The 19,501-nt window shown below is 32.5% G+C and overlaps 2 protein-coding genes across 2 annotated transcripts; one reads left to right on the top strand and one right to left on the bottom strand.

The window, feature by feature from the left end:
- Positions 1–804: 804 nt before the first annotated feature.
- On the bottom strand, positions 805–2,778 carry LOC134718483 (RNA guanine-N7 methyltransferase activating subunit-like). Its single transcript, XM_063581042.1, has 2 exons — positions 2,536–2,778; positions 805–1,302 (listed from the first exon to the last, which is right to left on the bottom strand). Exons 1-2 carry the CDS (start codon positions 2,730–2,732, stop codon positions 987–989), a joined length of 513 nt encoding a protein of 170 aa, XP_063437112.1. The 5' UTR covers positions 2,733–2,778; the 3' UTR covers positions 805–986.
- A 2,850-nt stretch (positions 2,779–5,628) lies between these two features.
- On the top strand, positions 5,629–10,396 carry LOC134717535 (uncharacterized). Its single transcript, XM_063580024.1, has 4 exons — positions 5,629–5,848; positions 6,138–8,077; positions 8,702–8,817; positions 9,137–10,396. Exons 2-4 carry the CDS (start codon positions 6,160–6,162, stop codon positions 10,394–10,396), a joined length of 3,294 nt encoding a protein of 1,097 aa, XP_063436094.1. The 5' UTR covers positions 5,629–5,848; positions 6,138–6,159.
- Positions 10,397–19,501: the final 9,105 nt, after the last annotated feature.

The following is a 19,501-nucleotide window of genomic DNA, read 5'->3' as shown; positions in this document are numbered from 1 at the left end:
TTTAATATGGAATAAACAGAAAAATACATCAAAATGTGAATAGAAGGTATATTCATGACAAAATTATTTTGAAATAACTCTTGTAAAATGCTTTCAGAACAGCAAAATATACTAGCAGCTCTAAAGAGCCTATGTCACTCATCTAGACCAACAAAACTCTCTATAACATATAGACAAGAATAGAATTCATGACAAAAAATCTATGTATTGTTGATCTTATCAATTGCTATTTGTAAAATGTCTGTTTAGTTTCTGATTTTTTTAGTTTTTGCTTAAACACCATAGAGGGTAAAGAAAATCACTCCTTTAAAGAATGACAGTCTACTTTATAGCTAACTATATCTGCAAACTTTGAATCGTTTACTGATGTTGGCTTGCAGAACATTTTTTTTAAAAGTTTCTATTTATATATTATCCTATATGCCTAAAAGCACAAACTAATAGGTAAAAGAAAAAAAATCATCATTAAAGGGCAATAACTCCAATAAATAGTAATTTTCTTAAAAATGTAGATCTCGTCTTGCTGATTATTTGTGATTAATATTTAAGTTTCTATTATCTATTATAACATTAACAATACAAGACAAACACACAAATAAAATGGTAAAAAAAAAATTAAAAAAAAGTCAACGTCAATGTAATCAACCAAAGATTGGCCAGGAGATTTCAGCAAAGTGACCCAATTGTAGCTCTCATGCTGCTGATAATTTTTGTATAATAAAGTTTCTCTGTGTCTATTATAGCTTTGTCCAGGCAAGTTGAAAATATATACTTCATTGTACTTGGTCAATTAACAATACATTGTATTTAGAAAACATTAAATTTATTTCTTAAAAAAGAAAACAACATCTAACTACATGTATATGCATTTGAACTGAACACAAGCTTTTTATGGACAAGATGAGATGGTATACAAAATGATTCATTACAGCACTATTATTCAAAATGGTGGATAAATGTGAAATTCACATGGCACTGACAACAAGTTAATAAGGATTATATCTCTGGTCATGTCGCCCACGATTCCCATAGTTATCATTACTTTGATGGCGGCCACCTCTATGTGAATGATGATCTTGTCCTTGGTTGCCATGGTAACCACCTCTATTACCATGGTAATTGTCTCTATTTCTATCATCATAACGTCTGTCTCCTGAATCTCTGTTGCCATGGTAATTGTCTCTATTGCGATCATCATAACGTCTGTCCCCTGAATCTCTGTTACCATGGTAATTGCCTCTATTACGATTATCATATTGTCTGTCTCCAGAACCCCTATATCCTCCTCCTCCTCCTCCTCCTCTGAAAACAAAAAAAACCCGTCCAATTATCAAATTTTGAATTTAACTTTTTTGCTTGAAAGAAGTTTTGGGAGCCTCTGTTTTTTTTGTCAAGATACACACTTTTAAAAATTAGATTTCAAATACAATCATTACAATAGCATAAACCTGAATGGAGTGTTGTCAGATTATGTATGCATACTTTCTACACCAAGTAACTGTTACAGTAAATGTAGCAAGATTGACAGAACTTCTTCTCTTTTGTTTATACATGCATTGACATGTATCAGTTTTATTTTTAAATCTAGGTGCCAATCAGATTAGTCTAGCTTTATCTAACAGATTTTTACAGTATGTTCTTATGTTGTGCTGTTACACAACTTTCCGAGGTTAGGAGAGGGTTGAATGTCTCAAACCTGTTTAACCGTAACTTTAACCCCAACACATTTTATATGTGCCTGTCATACATGTATGTGAGGAACCTGTAATTTAGTATGTCTTGTTGTTGGTTGCTGTCTGTCATATTTCTTAATGCTGGTTTACTTGTATTTCAATAAATCAGGCTGTTGGTATTTTTTTAAGATTGTTTCATGTTTTGTCAATATGGTCATATCAAAGTCTGTTTTAGCTCAGTACACAGTCTATACTTAACATACTTAATGCTCAATGTTGAAGGATGTACAGTGATCTACAATTTCTTTAATCAGCTTCTTTTGAACAGAAGTTATAGGTGTTTTTGTGTTCTGTTAAATTGTTCCTTTTAAAATTGTTATACGATGATGACTGATGTACCCAGGTACCCTTATTTTGACTATTTTATTTATTGTGTGTCTGTTTATTTCATGCATCAATGTAAATATAACAGAATTTTATGACACTGTCATAAAAGTGAGAGGGTTAGCGTTATAGAACCAGGTTTAATCCACCATTTTCTACATTTGAAAATGCCTGTACCAAGTCAGGAATATGACAGTTCTTGTCCATTCGTTTTTGATGTGTTTTGTTATTTGATTTTGCCATGTGATTATGGACATTCCGAATTGATTTTCCTCTAAGTTCAGTATATTTGTGATTTTACTTTATACCATCATTGTTTTTCCCTATTAGTCTTAAATTTGTACTTATTTGAATTAAAAAAATTGTGGAGAATATGACGTACTATAATTTGGTAGTGCATTGTTTTAAAGCTACAGATGTCCCATTGGCAATCGTACCACATCTCTTTCGTTGAATGTTAAGTAATATAATCTGGTACCTGTTCCAGTTCCCTCTCTGTTGTCTGACAAACCAGTTTTTGATACATGGTGGGTCAGGTAATGGGGTTGATACTGTCTTCATGTAGTCCTGATCATTCTCTGTGTACCTGTCTTTAAACAGTTCCTCCAGCTCCTCAACTTTCCTCTCTATTTCTGTCATACCTGGTGATGTATCCAGGGAAGGTTCTTCTGCCATTGTGTTTATATTTAAATGTTCTTTGAATCAATTTTACATTCTGCCTGGAATATACAAATTTCAAATAAGTTTATTCTTTTTTGTACTTAAATTCATAACTTAAATTTCATAACTTAAAAGTAGTTAAATCCATAACTTAAAAACATGTTAAATCATCAATTATGTTATTATTTCATATTTTTCCTTCAGCTTTTTTCATTTCAATGTCTAGACATGCCATGATTGATGAGTTCATTGAAAATTTCCATTGAACATGTTGAAGGACTAGTCCTAACAATTATGACACCTTGCTGCTGAGACGGCTATTTTAATTTTTTTCTGTGACAACTACAGAAAAGAATAAAAACAATTGCCTTACACATGTTGCAGAACGCCATAATTATTTGGACTGGTGAAGGATATTACACAGGAAAGTGGTTTATTGACAAGTATTGATACATATTTTTATCAACATAATCATTGATCATCAAGGAAAATTATTTGGTTTTTTTCTTTCCCAATAGGCTATTTGCTAATTCCCTTAATAATTGACCCTTGAATTAGAGATTCCTTTTTCACATGTAGTTGTCTCCCTTTAATATGAGGGACATTAATTTTTAATTACAATGGAGAGCTAAAAGAAAGAGCAAATCTACCTGAGCGTAATTTGAGTAATCTTTAAGGTTTTCAAATCTTTTAATCATATTAATTTGTTGTTAAGCTATAGCTAAATACTTTTGACATCAAAAATTATTTTTCATGAAAAATAAGTAAAACCGCCAATACATTATGAACATCACTTTCACTTCATCATGCATTGCATTTGCAAAGCCAATTTTGTTCAGTATGGAAACAGTCTACCATTGTTAAAGGGAATTAATTTGTTTTTAATTTGATTAAAGTGCATAACAAGATTTTGTGAGGTAGATGAAATTGACTTTAAAACGATAGTATTGACTTTTTTTGTCCCAAAATATGTAGATCGGACATATTTTGACTTTATTAGATGACTTCTTTAATTTGAGATTGATTGTAACTAGTATGTTCCTTTGAGACTGAAAGTTGTTGTTTTTTGTAAAATAAATAATAATTTTACCTGGCGTAGCCGTGCGTAAAATTTATTTCAGCATTTCTCTTCTAAAAGTGATTTGTTAATTGGAATAAAATGTCTTATTGTAAACTTTGTCTGTTTTCTCTACAATTGGCTATCAAAAAATGATCCATCTATACTGCGTGTTTGGGAAATTTTGTGAAAATAGGAGAATTAACATCTTACCTTTCATTGATAAAACATAACATGGACTCATCCAGTGTCCAGATTGAAGGTCATTTTAGTTATTGTCACATTCATGCACGTTCAAATTTAATCAATAGTGGAGCACGAAAAGCATAAACAGTTTTAAGGTAAACTAATAACAACTTAATCCAATCAAATTGCGTTATGTTCAATATCAATGACCGGTCCTCATCATGCTCATTATCATAAGTAATAGCGGTAAACTGGGTAGGGAGAAAATGTAAGATATTAAAAGTTCAGTTTTTTGCAATAACAAGTAAAAATTTGTCAAACAAAAGATTTGCCATCACTTCATAAACATGTCGTATTGTATCGATACAGTTTTTGGATCTTTCATTTATGTAATATGTATATAGCAATACAAAGTTTGGGCTTCAAAAGTCCACATATTTATTGACTTTTCATCCTTTTAACATGTTTAAAACATAAACAGTTTCAATAAAAATATGTGACTACAAAGTAAAATAATTTCTCAAAACACTGCAAAAATTTTCATTTCGTTTGGCATAGCAATATTGTCAAAAAGTGCGTTGAAATGAACAGTGGTATAGCAAACATCTAATAGACCACTTTCGAGTTCATCCGTCACCGGAAAAAACTCGTCAATTATACGCGCCTTTATCATCGTCATTTGTGCGTTTAGGGGCGTCGTCACTTCCTTCCAATGTTGAGCGAGTGGTTGGAAAACTATAATTCTATATTTCACGAATTATTCGGCAAATTGAATTCTCAAAATTGACAATCAACACTGCTGTCATTAGGGAAATGTCAGTAAGTACCTACAGAGCAACCATTATTTCTAGTTTATCCTGCACAAAGACGATCACTAAGACGCTTGATGAACGTAAATAGTGCAGGGATACAGGCGAGCCCCTCTATCTGGTAAATGACGTCATAAAGGCATGAATAATTGACGAGTTTTTGCCGGTGACGGATGAACTCGAAAGTGGTCTATTCCCTCACAAAATCTTGTTAGGCACTATAACAGAATCAAATGGTGAAACCTAGTCCAAATAATTATGACATCTTAAAAGGCTATTATAATTTTTTCTTTGACGCCATATGTCAAAGTAAGGCGTCAAAGAAAAAAAATTAACATAGCCTTTCAAGACGTTATAATTATTTGGACTCAAATCAAACCAGTAATTGGCAAAATATGTTACTTTCACTTCCTTTTAAAATGTAATGCCATTTGATGCCAGGCTTCAACTGTTCAAACAGTCATTATTGGTTACGTATCGTCATACATCAACATGTCATACACCAGAAATTACTGTTTTACATGATTTCAAGAATTTTTACTGTTATTCGTCATAAAAGTACCCATTACAACCCTCTTTAAGGTTTATAACAATAAAAAAAAAACATGGGCGAAACGACTGTGACCTAATTAGCAGTGCCAAAACGTCTGGGCTGAAATAGCAGTGCCTGAGGCCAGTGCCCGCAGTGGCAGTGCCGAAACGTCCCGCATCAGTTGGGTTGCTATCTCGCAGAAGCATATGATATCCAATATCACTTTATACTTCTTCTTCTTCTTATGGTATCCAGTTATCCATCAGATTTTTGATGATTACTAACCAGTCTACCACACAGCCCTCTATCTATCGCTATTCTGGAGCGGTCTCTGATCTTGTATTAAATGTCAATTAAGCCAGTATTATCTAAATACTTGTCACTTTCAATTAGATATATGATTGTTTTCAATTATTATCTGTAAAAAGTTAAACTCTGTACCAAATAGTATGGTGTGTGTAATATGACTCCCAACAATGTAAACACTACAGGTCTTGTTGAAGATGAAGATTTAAATATGTGAAAAATTTAGAGAGATGGTAGAAAAGTAAGTAGTTTCAAGATTTTAAATTTTATGCAAATGTCAAAAAAAAATAATTAAATAATTAATTATAAAAGTTTTGAAAAAGGCATGAATATATTACCAATAACATTTTATTGCATCTCAAACTTTATTTCATTTATAAAGTGACTGAATAATTTGATAATAATTATAGATCGTTTCTGTTATAAATTTAAAACTTCAAATTTAATAGACTGTGTGTTTGAACTGCATAACATATATTCTTGTTTTCAATATTTCTGATTAGAAATTGACAATATTTCTATTGTTTTAGAACTGATAGTCTTGGGTAGATTATGTTTGAAACTATTCCGTTACTCCGGGAATTATCAACAAAGCTTTATTCTGAGAACAATTCTACTTGGATATCTCTACAAGACATTCTCAAATTCCTTCGGCAACACCATAGTATTACAGACAATATCAAAGAAATTAAGAGATTTAATATTTTAAAAGAATTTACAGGACACAAGTTTGGCGTCTTGGAAAATGAAAATCAACCGTATATATATATCAATGTTACATCTTTCCTGCGATACATCTTAAACCACTGTGACCAGCTTCAGATATGTAGTGAGATTGTGCTTCAAATACAGAGTAAGCTTACTCAAAAACGTGATGAATTCTGTTTTCAAAATACACAAGACTTGTACAAAGTTATTGCTTCCAAAAACTTTACTTATTCAAAATTACAGGATGTTGTTTACAATGAAATATCAATAGATGAAGATAAAATATCTTCACTTCATAAACAATATAAATCTGATTTTACTAAAGATGAGTGGGTTAAAATTTGTCTCTTTGAAATCCATTTTTTACTGGAGTTTGAAGCAGCTGAAGATGCAGAGTTTGAGGAACAACTCGCATCAAAATACATCTTTCTTCAGAACATAGATGCTGTCAAAGAGATATCAAAATCTATAAATCGGACATCAAAAAGAACTATAAAATCGAGACAAAAGAGACAGAACACTGCATCTGAAAATGACGAAATTCACCTATATTCTGAAAAGGTTCACATTGTCAAGAAGGTAGAGTTTGAGCTTACAAATTTATTTGAAAATGAGATTGAGAAAGTTGTTGTGTCAAATTGTATCAACAAATGTAATCACGAGTTCTCCTGTCATGTCTTTGCTGAGTTGAAAAATGAGCACTGTTTGAATAATGAAGAACTGATTCAGACTATTCAGCTGCACTTGAACCGAAAGCATGAACTTAAATGTGGTTTAATTATTTTATTACAACCTGACACATTTGCCTCTTTCCTAGCAGATAATGGCAAAATAGCTCGCTTTAAATTCTTAGAAGAGTTCCAACAAACAGGTCTTCCAGAGAGCATCCTATTTGCTTACAGACTACCAGATCTGACAACAACACCAGATATTGATATTCCTGAAACTATTCCACAATGTGAAGAATGTCACAGAAGTGACAATAAAACATCAGCTCCATTGCATTGGAAAAATTTCAACTTGTTACAAGAATGGTCACTTGATGTACCATTGTCGGTACAAATATTACTTGAATCTTTTGTCAACCAGAAAAGCTTAGACAGGTCATCTGAATTAGACAATTTTGTAAAGACCAAACTTTTGAAACTTTATAGTATATATGATACACTCTTGAATCTTACTAATAGAAATTACTGTGGAGTTTTACAAGATCTAAATACGCAGGAACTTGCCATGAATTACCAATCAGTTAGTACAGTGTTCAGCATTTCATCAAATAGTGGTGCTACTCTTAGTCTCAATTCCGCAGAAAAGAAATTAAAACAGAAAGCTGCGGATGACATATGCAACTACAATACCTATATCCGGAGATACCCCATGAAATACCAAACATTAGCAGGAATGAGAAACAATCTGGTATCTTTACAGGAGTGTTTAATAGTTGTAATGATGGACAACTTAGTACGGCTGAAGTATCATTCAGACCCCAATCCTGGTGAAAATAGATCAATGCAGCTATGCACACTGCCTATAACTATAAAAGGTGTACCTATTAATTCACTTGAGATAGAAGAAACATGGCATGATCAGAATATATGTGACCAATCTAATTATTGTCCATGCAAACTTGACCAAATACTAACAAAAGAAGATTTTAACCAAAGAATTCTGTCACTGCTACCAGAGGAAGAAAGCTGTTTTACACGGTTTAGAAATATGATGACCTGGACATTATTTGATATTTGGAAACAGATTGCTGAAGGTTAGTATACATTTCAAAATATCTTGTAGATTTGCAATTTCAATCCAACTTTAAGGTATGGTGGGAAAAAACAGTAAAAACACAAAAATACTGAACTCCGAGGAAAATTCAAAAAGGAAAATCAAAAGGCAAAATCAAAAGTCCAAACACATCAAACGAATGGATAACAACTGTCATATTCTGAAGTGTTCTTGAAAAACATCCACTATTGCTAAAAAAAAACACCAAATGACAAAAAATAACAAGATTCTATCAATGAAAGGCAATAGATTTCATCTCAAAGCAGTATACACACTAGCTTCTCATCACTGGCATGAAGATGGCACCATAACACATGGATCACTTGGTATATATTCTGTAATTAAGGCCAACATAGCCAATGGTATCAATGAATCAAACAGTACAAATCTCTGTAAGCATGTTATTATGGGTCCCCTGTAGCAGAGGTGGCATTTATATTTACCCTGTCCGTCCATTCATAAATGGTTGCCGTTCTTTAACTTCAGTTTGTCTCAACCAACTAATTTGAAACATATACATAATGTTCATTACCACACAACTAGTAAACAGTACCAGTAAACCGTTTGAAAAAAAATCAGCTTTCATTTTAACTCTCAATTTTAGATGACGATGAATTTCTGAGGCTTGGTGGTTTGGAAAGAAACATTTGTGAAAGTGATACATTAGAGAGATCCTTTGCAGCATTGGACATTCAACCAGAGGAAATGGGGGATATTGAGGTAATTTCATTCAACATAAAAAAAATGTGAGCTATTTTTTTTTAAAGAAATTTATTTGGGCAACAATATTTTATAGTTTTTAAATGTATACACATAACAATTATTTTTTACCAGATTGAAGAGAGAAAAAAATCCTTTTTTTTAATGCAACATAATTGCTTTTGTTTTAAGATTATACAAAACATTTATTGGTTGCTTTTTCTTAGGAAGATTAAAAAAGATGCTTTGAAAGGGTGAAATGGTAGTTAATTACAAACACTCATAAGACAACAGTTGTTTCAAGCGAGATACATGTAAAGCAGTCAACATTTTGTTTCAGATTGATGACGAATTAGTGCAAGAAACAGATTCTGAAGGTAGTGACTGTTCATCATCTGAAAATGACGAAGACAAAACAATTGATTATGAAGTATGTTTAAGTGAAGATGAGAATAGAGAAGAAGCATCAACAGCAGAAGAGATAGATATTGAAGAAGAAATCTATTTGCAAAACATTTTTGAAGATGTTGAGATCAAAATTACATCTGACACAGATTTAGACAATTTGGACTCTTATTTTAAACCTTTGGATCAATCCATTGATGCAAATACACAAGAGTCTGTTGAGTCAGAAAACGAAGATGAAAATGTACAAAGTACAGATGAAGTGGTAACAAGCCAAGGTTTAACAATTAACCATGACCTGGTTGCAGGGAGATTTGGATTTAGGCAACATCAATCACCTCCGATGTTGACAAGACACCCACCCCCTGCCACAGGTAGAGATGACGACATACAGAAACTTAGGGAGGTACTTGATAACATAATGACGAAGGTTAACTCTAATGATGCTGCACAAGGTGGTTTGAAAATACTATTTGCTCCGGACAACAAAATAGGCAGTAATTTGCTAAAACTCTTGTCTTCATCCAAAAAATATCAAAATTTTCTTCCTGAATTTCCAATACTACATTTGCGTAAATCAAAGATAACAAACTTTTGTACTGCATACAGGAATGCAGGTATCATAGAAATACTAAAATATATGAGAGATGAGGAATTCAATGACTGGAAAAAACTCATATCAGCCGAGCACATCAACATGGCATCCAAATACATAAGGCGTTTATCCATTGCTCTGAAGGTTGCTTTTGTGTCTAAATTTTTGCAAACCTTACAAGTTGAAGAACAAAATGCCATGAAAGATGATTTGAAGAATGAGAATGCAAACTGTATGAAATGGAATGATAAATTTGAGAATTTTTTAAAATACGGAAATTCGCAAAATGCCACATTTATGGTACACACTGAAATGTTGAATCATAGTGAAGAAATAAGTGCACTGTCATTTGCTGAACGACTTGGTGGTTCAGAGGGATATTCACTAATGTTAGCAGCAGTTAAGATGTCCTTACCTTTTGCATTTCTAAATGGTTCTACGTCATATGCAGCCTATGCTGTTAATCTATTACACGAACATTACAAATCTGGAAAATGTGAAGGCTGCTTTGTTCACAACAACACATCAAAAAAGTCCATACAATTTTGGTTTGGACACCCAGAGAGAACTAGACCACAAAGATGTTCTAAAGAGTTTTAGATCTGGAGCAACCATGTCATCTGTTGTGCCAAGAATGGCTTTAATAGACTCTTTAAATGAAGCTCATGATGCAAGCAGTAGTACAAAAAGTTTTAATGAGACTAAAGATGAAATAAGTAGTGATCATAAGCGGAACAATTTACTTGGCCTTTCATTAAACCAAACTGACATTAACTATATCCTTAGGATTGCAGGTTTGATTCTCCGACAAAATGCCTTATCAACAGACGAGGACATTAAAGTTGTAAATGTTTATTCAATGCCAACAAATATTTTGCCAGAGACAATGCTTGATTCAGCAACATATGAAGCAGGAAAGTACTTGATAACTAAATATATTGCATCCTTTGAATTGTTTGGATACAAGAAGTGTGACATCCCAGATGTTGTGACAATTGAAGGTCCGAAGGAACTTTTGAAAAAACTGAAGGTTACGAAAGGTGTCACTATCAGAAGGACAGGTACAAAGCAAGAATCACTGATCAAAAGTGAAAGAGATGTCAAAGAAAGTAAACGCAAAACGACAGTTACACGACAACATAAAATAGTAGATAGTTTAAGTTCAGAAATGAATGCCTGCCAGGCATTTATGAATTCTGATTGCTCAAAACCGAAAGTTCAGAAGTCGACTGGAATTCAAAAGGCCTTACTTGAAGAAATAAAAAACAGCTTATCTATAATTAACAATACATCCAGTGAATATAATGCTGACCTAAAAGATTTTCTACTACTTGGACAAACTGCTGTACCAAGTTCATTGTTTTCAGCAGCAACTCATGCAACCGTTGAGTTTGCTGGTGTTAAGTTTAAGACACGCTCTGTAGATGGGAAACTCTACTTAGAATATGTTGAAAAATCCATTATCAACAAGATTTTGAACATCGCTCCTTCACTCCAACGTTTAGTAGTGTGTGAGGAAAAATATACCTTTATTCCAGATGACTTTAAGGCTGCAACAAGATCCCAAAGGCAGAAGACACAAACCTATCCAATTTCACATTTGAAAACGAAAGAAGAAATTCTGAGCGCAACAAAATTTGACAAAACAACAATTATAACAACAACTGAGGGAAAACGTTTAATAAGTACATATTTGGCAAGTAATGCAGAAGACCTGAAGTTTCAGAGAAATATAGTCGTTGATTTTGATAGTGAGCTCCATTTGTCACAGTGTAACTGTATTTCAGAAGAATGCCAATGCGAAATATATACAAATCCCATTCAGTATAACTTTAGTCTTTTGGGAGAATCATCAATTCATACATTAGAGGATATAAAACAGTGCAAAGGGGAAGCAGAGATGGCGCAGGTAGATTGGCTCCTCCAATACCTTCCTGATTTAAAACCTGGCAAGTCTTGTATAAGTTTTTTATCATCTGGCGACATTGATGCAATCACAATTCACATGTTTACACTGTCATATATGTGGCCCCGATCAAATGATGGAAAATATCTTCATCCTGTGTATATTGTTTTACAAAAACCTGGGTCTGTAATGGATGTATACAATATAACAGAAATCCTACAAATTCTTGAACAGGCCTGGAATGACCCTTATATTGGAATCAAAATGTCAATTTTTTTGTCACTTGGTGGAAATGACTTTCTCCCAAAATTTTATGGGATATCACATTCAACTATCTTACAGACTATAATGAAAAACCAAAATTTGCGAGAAAACTTAGTCAAAGTACAGCACAACAACAATAAAATTGAAGTAGAATTTGACTCTAATTTGTATGTAGAATTAATGAAGATTCTGTATTGTCCCAAGGCCTATAACTACTCTGAGCTATCATTTGAGGAAGTAAGGCAACTTACTATTAAAGTTCCAACTATTAAAGACACTAACCAGAATAGGAATCCAAAATTGTGGCTACCAGCATCCTCTGTGTTAAGAAAGTTGTCTTTAAATGTCATCTGCTATATTAAATATTTATTGACCGCAGGAACTGCTGATACTAGACTTCCTAATGTTTTTATCGAAAGGTTGTCTTACAAAATCAGTTTCTGGTGAAATTGAATTCGAATTAGGAGAAGAAGCTCATGTTGAAGATATAAGTAGTATGATATTAGTTCCATCAAATGTTTTGTTGGAGAAAAATAAACAAAAACGAAAGAAAACAACGTCCAAACGGAAGCAAAATGAAACACCACAGAAAGGAAGACGCAAGAAACTTCAAAACAGGACATCAACTCCCAAAAAGAATTGAGACATTTAACTCTGCACATTTTACTTTATTTGTACTTTTTGACAAACTTGTTCTTGGTATTTTTTTCGTTGATATATTTATATAAATACATGTACTGAAATATTAATCTTCGGATTTCTACACTTAGATTCAAATAACGGGAGGTTCTCATAGTTAGTCAAGAAAAAAGAGATAGTATCTTATGCTCCCCTGCTAAGCACAAAGCATTTACCATTTCCTGCAAAAACTGGTCAATATTCATTCTAATATGACTAATTATAATGTTACAATTGCATTTGTCTTGATTTTTTCAAAAGAAGGGGGATTCTGCTATAGCCTTACTATACTTTTTTTTTAAAGAAATTACAGGTAATTATGAATCTCTATGGATATCTAAATCATTAGTACAATTTAAATGTAATTTTATTTTCCAGCCCCCTCCCCCCCCCCCCCCCTTCTATTTTTGTTTTACTGTAGTTTAAAATGTATGACAAGAACCAAGTGTGTGTGATGAGTAGTAAATAAATGAAGCAATGAACTTTGAAATGAAATGTTATACACAAATGTGAAAATATGCATGTTCAATTATAAAATATATTTTAATTTCAATCTTTGCATATTCATTATAAACACAACTAGAATTAACAGATATTTTTGTTGTTTTCTTCTATCTTAGATATAGTGGGACATGAAATTATTTAATTTTCATGAACTATATTAAGTGTATTATAATACATCTGAAATTCTGTTTAATGTTTTAAAAACAATATCATCAAGTCACAAAGGATGCAGAAGTTATCACTGACACCTGTGTAATGTTAATTTTACTGATAACATTAAAAATGTGATAAATGTCATTCATATTAGAATTCCTACAAAATTGAAAATAGCTACTGGGAGTTACATTCTGCAAACAGTTAGAGCCAAGTTTAAAAGTAATACAGAACTGTCTATATGCAAACTGTGTAATGAAACAGAAGAAACTTTACCACATTTCTTATTAACGTGTAAAAGTTTAGAAGATATCAGAAAACCAATTTTGGAAGATTTAATTAATTCCTGTAGTGAAGAACTAGCTGCCTTTAATATGAAAGGTGAACATTTTGACATTTTACAACTGATCATAGATCCCTTTAATTACATGACAATGTTAAGAAATGAAAAAGTTTTTAAAGTGATACAGAACATTATAGATCCAAAATGTAGGCGATTATGTTACAATCTCCATTGTGAAAGATATAGACTGTTGCAATTAGATGATATAAAGAAAAAGAAAAGAAAGTAACATTTTATGAATCCTAAGTGTCAATTGGTTGTCTACTCTTAAACAGTGATATCTTTAGATAAATATTTTTAGATTTTAAAATATTTAATGATTTGATGATATTGACATTAAGTCCAATTTTATCGTCAAGAATATGATGAACAATGTAAATAGTGTATAGTGATATTGGTGGAAGATATTTTTATTCATGATGTGAAAAACCAATACTCGGAAGAGGTGTGCCTACATTGGCAGAATATATATTACAGATTACAGATTACTAAATGAATGGTGACAGCAACTTAAGTTTTATGTTGTTTTTATCTCAACAGTAGTTGTATGAAAATTTTCAATTTGAGGGCTGTGTGTAGCACTGTTACTGCTGATTATACGTGTTTGTTCGTTTGATAGGTTTATGTGAAATATTGTTTTAGCGAATTTGCTTACATAATCATCGATATTTACCTTTTCTGCTGTTTAATTTTTTTAACCCACGAGTAAAAAACAACCGGAAATTAAATATGGTGTATAAACTTTTGACCGGACGGGAAAACGAAGGTTTTCCGGAAGGCACTGGCTACGGTTACATGGAAATTACATACTGCAACAATAAGATGGAAATTACACGTCTGATATTAGACTGGAGCAATTTTAAAGAATCCCTTAGTATAGGAATGGAATTGGCAGAAAAGTTAGAGCAGAAAGCTAGAAACCTACTATTCCAACTACATATCAAGAGAATCGAAATATTAGATGCAAGGAACATCAAATAATATTGTGTAAAACCAAAGTGTACAGGTATATGAACAATTATACTGTGTATTAATATTCAATATTCAGTGATTAGTGAAGAAGCAAAAATGGATAAATGTTTATACATATAAGAACTGTTTTATTAAAAATGTTAAACATGGAGAAACAAATATATTCATATTCTCATTACATGGACTAGAGATAGATGATTCAAATAAGTGTGTTAGTAAAGAAGACAAAAGGAGGATATTCATCAAGATGAATTGATAATCACCCGAATGCGAGTTCAGCTCTAAATTTATGAGTATAATTTTAAGTTTAAAATTTCTATAAAATGAGAAATGTTATCATATAATTAAAATAATTAAAATTAATGACAAGCTCCTGTATTATAAATGATAATTTTATATGATGCCAAAATATTTTTAACCACATTTTCCACTTAAAACAAAGTAAATTTATTACATGATATTGAACCTAAGAATAAGAACTTTGTTTTTAATGACTGTCTTATTTTTAATTTTTTAGCTTTTTAATTAGATAAAAGATTATAATTTTTATCAATGAAATTCCACATCACCAGTCAAGAAAATTGATGTACACTATTATGAGATATTTTATCATATTAAAATTGATGCAAAATATATTTTTACTTTTTAAAATACATACTTGTTCCTTTTAAAATAATTAAGTAACCCCATTTTTAGAAAATTAATCTATAACTCTATCCTTTTATAAAAAAAAAATAGAATTATATATATATAACTACTATCATTATAGACACTTATTTTGTTTTTGTACAACTTTTAAATATTGGATGTTTAAGTCTTAAAACAAACAAATAAAACAACAAAAAACATGTATATAAGACCCTCACATGTAAATACTGATATGGTGCACGTTTCTTTTATTATATTAAAAAAAAAAAAAATTTTTAAAAAAATAGATACAAAATAAAACAGTCTGTATATATATATATATAAAAACAACTTATAAATGAAAGTAAACCTCCTACATAGTGTGCTGTACATAGTTATCTACATACAACCAAAAAAAAAAATCTTACAAAATTTACCCCAAATACTCTAATAATATATATATTAGAGGTGTTCCTATTTAAAGGAAGCTAATACAGAGAAGAAGAAGTAACAATAATAAAAATATTATTGTTATATAGGAGACTAAATGCCGGAATGCAAAGGCGGATAAGGAACCGATTAACAAAATGGAGGAGCTAAGACTTCATGCTAAAAATAACATCCCTAAAATAATAGGTATAACAGAGGTAAAACTCAAAAACTTCAGATACAACATTCAGAACTGTGAATTATCAATTGAACACTATGAAATGTACAGTGCAAATATTAATAATGACATTGGAAGAGGAGTAAACCTTTATATACATGAATCTATTGAGGCAACCCAAGTTGACTTTGAAACAGATTATGAGGAATCAGTATGGGTTCATATCAGATTAGTAAGTGGAGACAAATTACTCATAGGTTGTATTTATAGAAGCCCTAATGGACAAGATAACAATGATGAGTCACTGAGAAAATTATTTAAAGATGTGGTATCCAGAGACTACAGCCATATTTTATTGATGGGAGACTTTAATTATGATAAGATAAATTGGGAGACATGGAGCACACCAACAAATGAACAATCAAAAGAATATAAATTCATAGAATGCCTCAGAGATTGCTTTTTATACCAACATGTACTGAAACCAACACGAGGAAGAATAAATCAAGATCCTCATATATTAGATCTACTTCTGACCAATGAAGAGGTATGATTTCTGATGTGGAATACTTAAGCCCCCTAGGGAAGAACGACCACTCAGTATTGACATTCAAATTTAACTGTTACATTGAAGAAACAAACTCAGAAAGGATAAAGTTTTACTACGATAAAGCAGATTTAGATGGATTAAGGACAGATCTGAGCAGTATAGAATGGTACAACATAATGAAAGAAAAGTCTATAAATGAACAATGGATATTTTTTAAAGACAAACTCTTGGAACTCCAAAGTAAACACATACCACATAAAAAGATAGGACAATCTAGTAAAAAAAATAAAGCTGTAGGTCTCAACCAAGAAACATTGAAAGCTATAAGGAAAAAACACAGATGCTGGACAAGGTATATGGAAACAAAAAGTAGCGAAAAATATAAAGAATTCTGTAAAACTAGAAACAAGGTCAAGAAACTTACCAGAAAAGCAGTCAAGATGAAAGAGAAAGAAATTGCAAAGCAAGTAAAAAATAATCCGAAAAAGTTCTGGCATTATGTCAAATCTAAAACTAAAACTAGAACTGGAATATCCGATCTCGTCATGAACACACAAGATGGTAATGATGTATTAACAACCAACGACAAAGAAAAGGCAGAAACACTTTCGAGTTTCTTTGCCAGCGTCTTTAGAAAGGAGGACGATGGAGACATCCCAAAACTTAAAGGACAAACTGTCAAGGAAGCCATGAATTATCTCGTAATTAAACAGGAGAATGTTCAAAAACGCCTGAAAAACCTGAACACCAATAAATCACAAGGACCCGATAACATTCATCCTAGACTTTTACATGACATGTGTGATGCACTATCAACACCAATAACAATAATTTTCAATACGTCCCTGAAAGAAAAAACTATACCTCAAGATTGGAAAGAAGGATGTATTACAGCCATATTCAAGAAGGGCAACCGAAAACAGGCATCAAATTACAGGCCAGTAAGCTTAACGTGTATACTTTGTAAACTGTTAGAAACATTTGTTAGAGACCATATGGTGTCACACATGAGGCTAAATAAACTATTTAGTGATTACCAGTTCGGATTTCTATCAGGAAGGTCGACTACATTACAGCTACTACATGTTCTCGAAAAATGGACTAAGATTCTCGACAATGGAGGTTCCATAGATACTATATACCTTGATTTCATGAAGGCATTTGACACTGTCCCCCACAAACGACTGATTGGAAAATTAAAGAGTTATGGAATATCAGAAGAGATAATATCATGGGTAACATCATTCCTTAGTGGTAGAAAACAACAAGTACGTGTCAACGGCAGCTACTCAGAATTCAAACAAGTAACAAGCGGCATCCCTCAAGGCACTGTCCTGGGTCCTATATTGTTTGTCATCTACATAAATGATCTACCAGAAATGCTTGACTCGGATTGCTACATGTTTGCTGATGATACCAAAGTCTTTCGGCAAATTCAAACAACAGATGATAGTGATGCACTTCAAACAGACTTATCTCATCTAGAAACTTGGTCAAATACTTGGTTGCTAAGATTCCACCCAGATAAATGTAAAGTCCTAACAACAGGGAAACAACATGATAAAAACCACAAATACAACTTGTGTAACACCACACTAGAACATGTTGACAAAGAAAAAGACATAGGAGTGACTGTTGATAGTAAACTAAATTTCGAACAACATATGAATGAAAAGATAAATAAAGCCAATAGTATTATGGGACTTATTAGAAGGACATTTACCTGCCTCAATGAGGAAATGTTCCTATTACTGTATAAAGCATTAGCAAGACCAAACCTTGAATATGCCAATGCTATATGGAGCCCATTCAAAGTTAAAGACATAACAGCAATTGAAAATGTCCAAAGGCGAGCAACAAAATTGATACCAACATTGAAAGACCTAGAGTATGAAGAACGGTTAAAGAAGCTTAAACTACCGACACTTAAATACAGACGCATGAGAGGTGATATGATAGAAGCGTATAAATTAACATCTGGAATATATGACGAAGCGCTACCTAACCTACTCACATACAACACCACATCTGCAACTAGAGGACACAACAAAAAACTGACCATCCAAAGATGCAATAAAAATGTAAGATCCAACTTCTTCACACAAAGAATTGCACCAATATGGAACAGCTTACCCAGCAGTGTTGTAAATGCACCAACTATTCAGACATTTGAAAGTCGCCTAGATAAATTTTGGACAAATAGTGAAATGAAATATAACTATAGAGCAAAAGCTGACACAGGAACCGGAACCGAAACAAGTCAGCAAATAACGGAAGATCTGAGCATAGTGGAGTGATCCAGCGCTCAGTTACAGACTATGTAAGACTATGTAAGATTAAGAATGTAACAATAATTACTGAGGCTACGGTTACATGGCGTTATTGTTACATGAAAAACAGCAATCATTAAACTTAAATCTTGTATAGTTTTGTTGCCTTAAAATATTATCGTTAACAAATCGTGTTTAAATTGTTTTTTCTAACGTATAAATGGTTTTGGTGTTTTAAAGATACTACTTTAGATAAGAAGGGCCAAAGGCGAAAATATAGACCAATGGTTTGTTGTTGAGAACTTGGGCTGAGAAAAGTGTTCACTTTAAGTATTTAACTGCACACCTACTCGTCAGTGGCGGATGCAGGAATTTTCGAAAGGGGAGGGGGTGCTAGCCCAGGACAAAAGGGGGGGGGTGCAAAACATATGTCCCGATTCAAATGCATTGATCGGCCAAAATAAAGGGGGGGGGGGGGTGCGCACCCCCGGAACCCCCCCCCCCCCCCCTCTGGATCCGCCACTGTACTCGTATTACTGTCATTATACAATGCACAATGGATGAAGAGATTCTTGTGACCAATTTTGTTGTGGGTGAAAAATTAAAAACTTGGGATTCGTTTGAAACAAAACTGAAACAATATCAAGACACAAATTTCATTCAGCTATACAAACCCAGTTCTAAAAAATTGAAGTGGTTTCACCAGTATTGTAAGATAAGAAACCAAGTCCGGGCTATTACCAGAAAAATCACAAAAGAATACGAGAAACAAATAGCGCAACAAGTAAAAGAAAACCCGAAGAAATTCTGGAAATATGCACGGTCCAAAAC

This window comes from Mytilus trossulus, chromosome 5 (genome assembly GCF_036588685.1).
Source record: "Mytilus trossulus isolate FHL-02 chromosome 5, PNRI_Mtr1.1.1.hap1, whole genome shotgun sequence".
Taxonomy (NCBI): domain Eukaryota; kingdom Metazoa; phylum Mollusca; class Bivalvia; order Mytilida; family Mytilidae; genus Mytilus; species Mytilus trossulus.
This window is presented reverse-complemented; position numbering and strand designations above follow the sequence as displayed.

What these genes read in the sequence shown, in the direction of transcription:
- LOC134718483 (XM_063581042.1), bottom strand. Translation starts at nt 2,732, where the DNA reads ATGGCAGAAGAACCTTCCCTGGATACATCACCAGGTATGACAGAAATA. An exon ending in CAGAGAGGGAACTGGAACAG is followed by an intron (nt 1,303 to 2,535) that starts GTACCAGATTAT and finishes TTTTGTTTTCAG; the next exon opens with AGGAGGAGGAGGAGGAGGAG.
- LOC134717535 (XM_063580024.1), top strand. Translation starts at nt 6,160, where the DNA reads ATGTTTGAAACTATTCCGTTACTCCGGGAATTATCAACAAAGCTTTAT. An exon ending in TTGGAAACAGATTGCTGAAG is followed by an intron (nt 8,078 to 8,701) that starts GTTAGTATACAT and finishes TCTCAATTTTAG; the next exon opens with ATGACGATGAATTTCTGAGG. An exon ending in AGGAAATGGGGGATATTGAG is followed by an intron (nt 8,818 to 9,136) that starts GTAATTTCATTC and finishes ATTTTGTTTCAG; the next exon opens with ATTGATGACGAATTAGTGCA.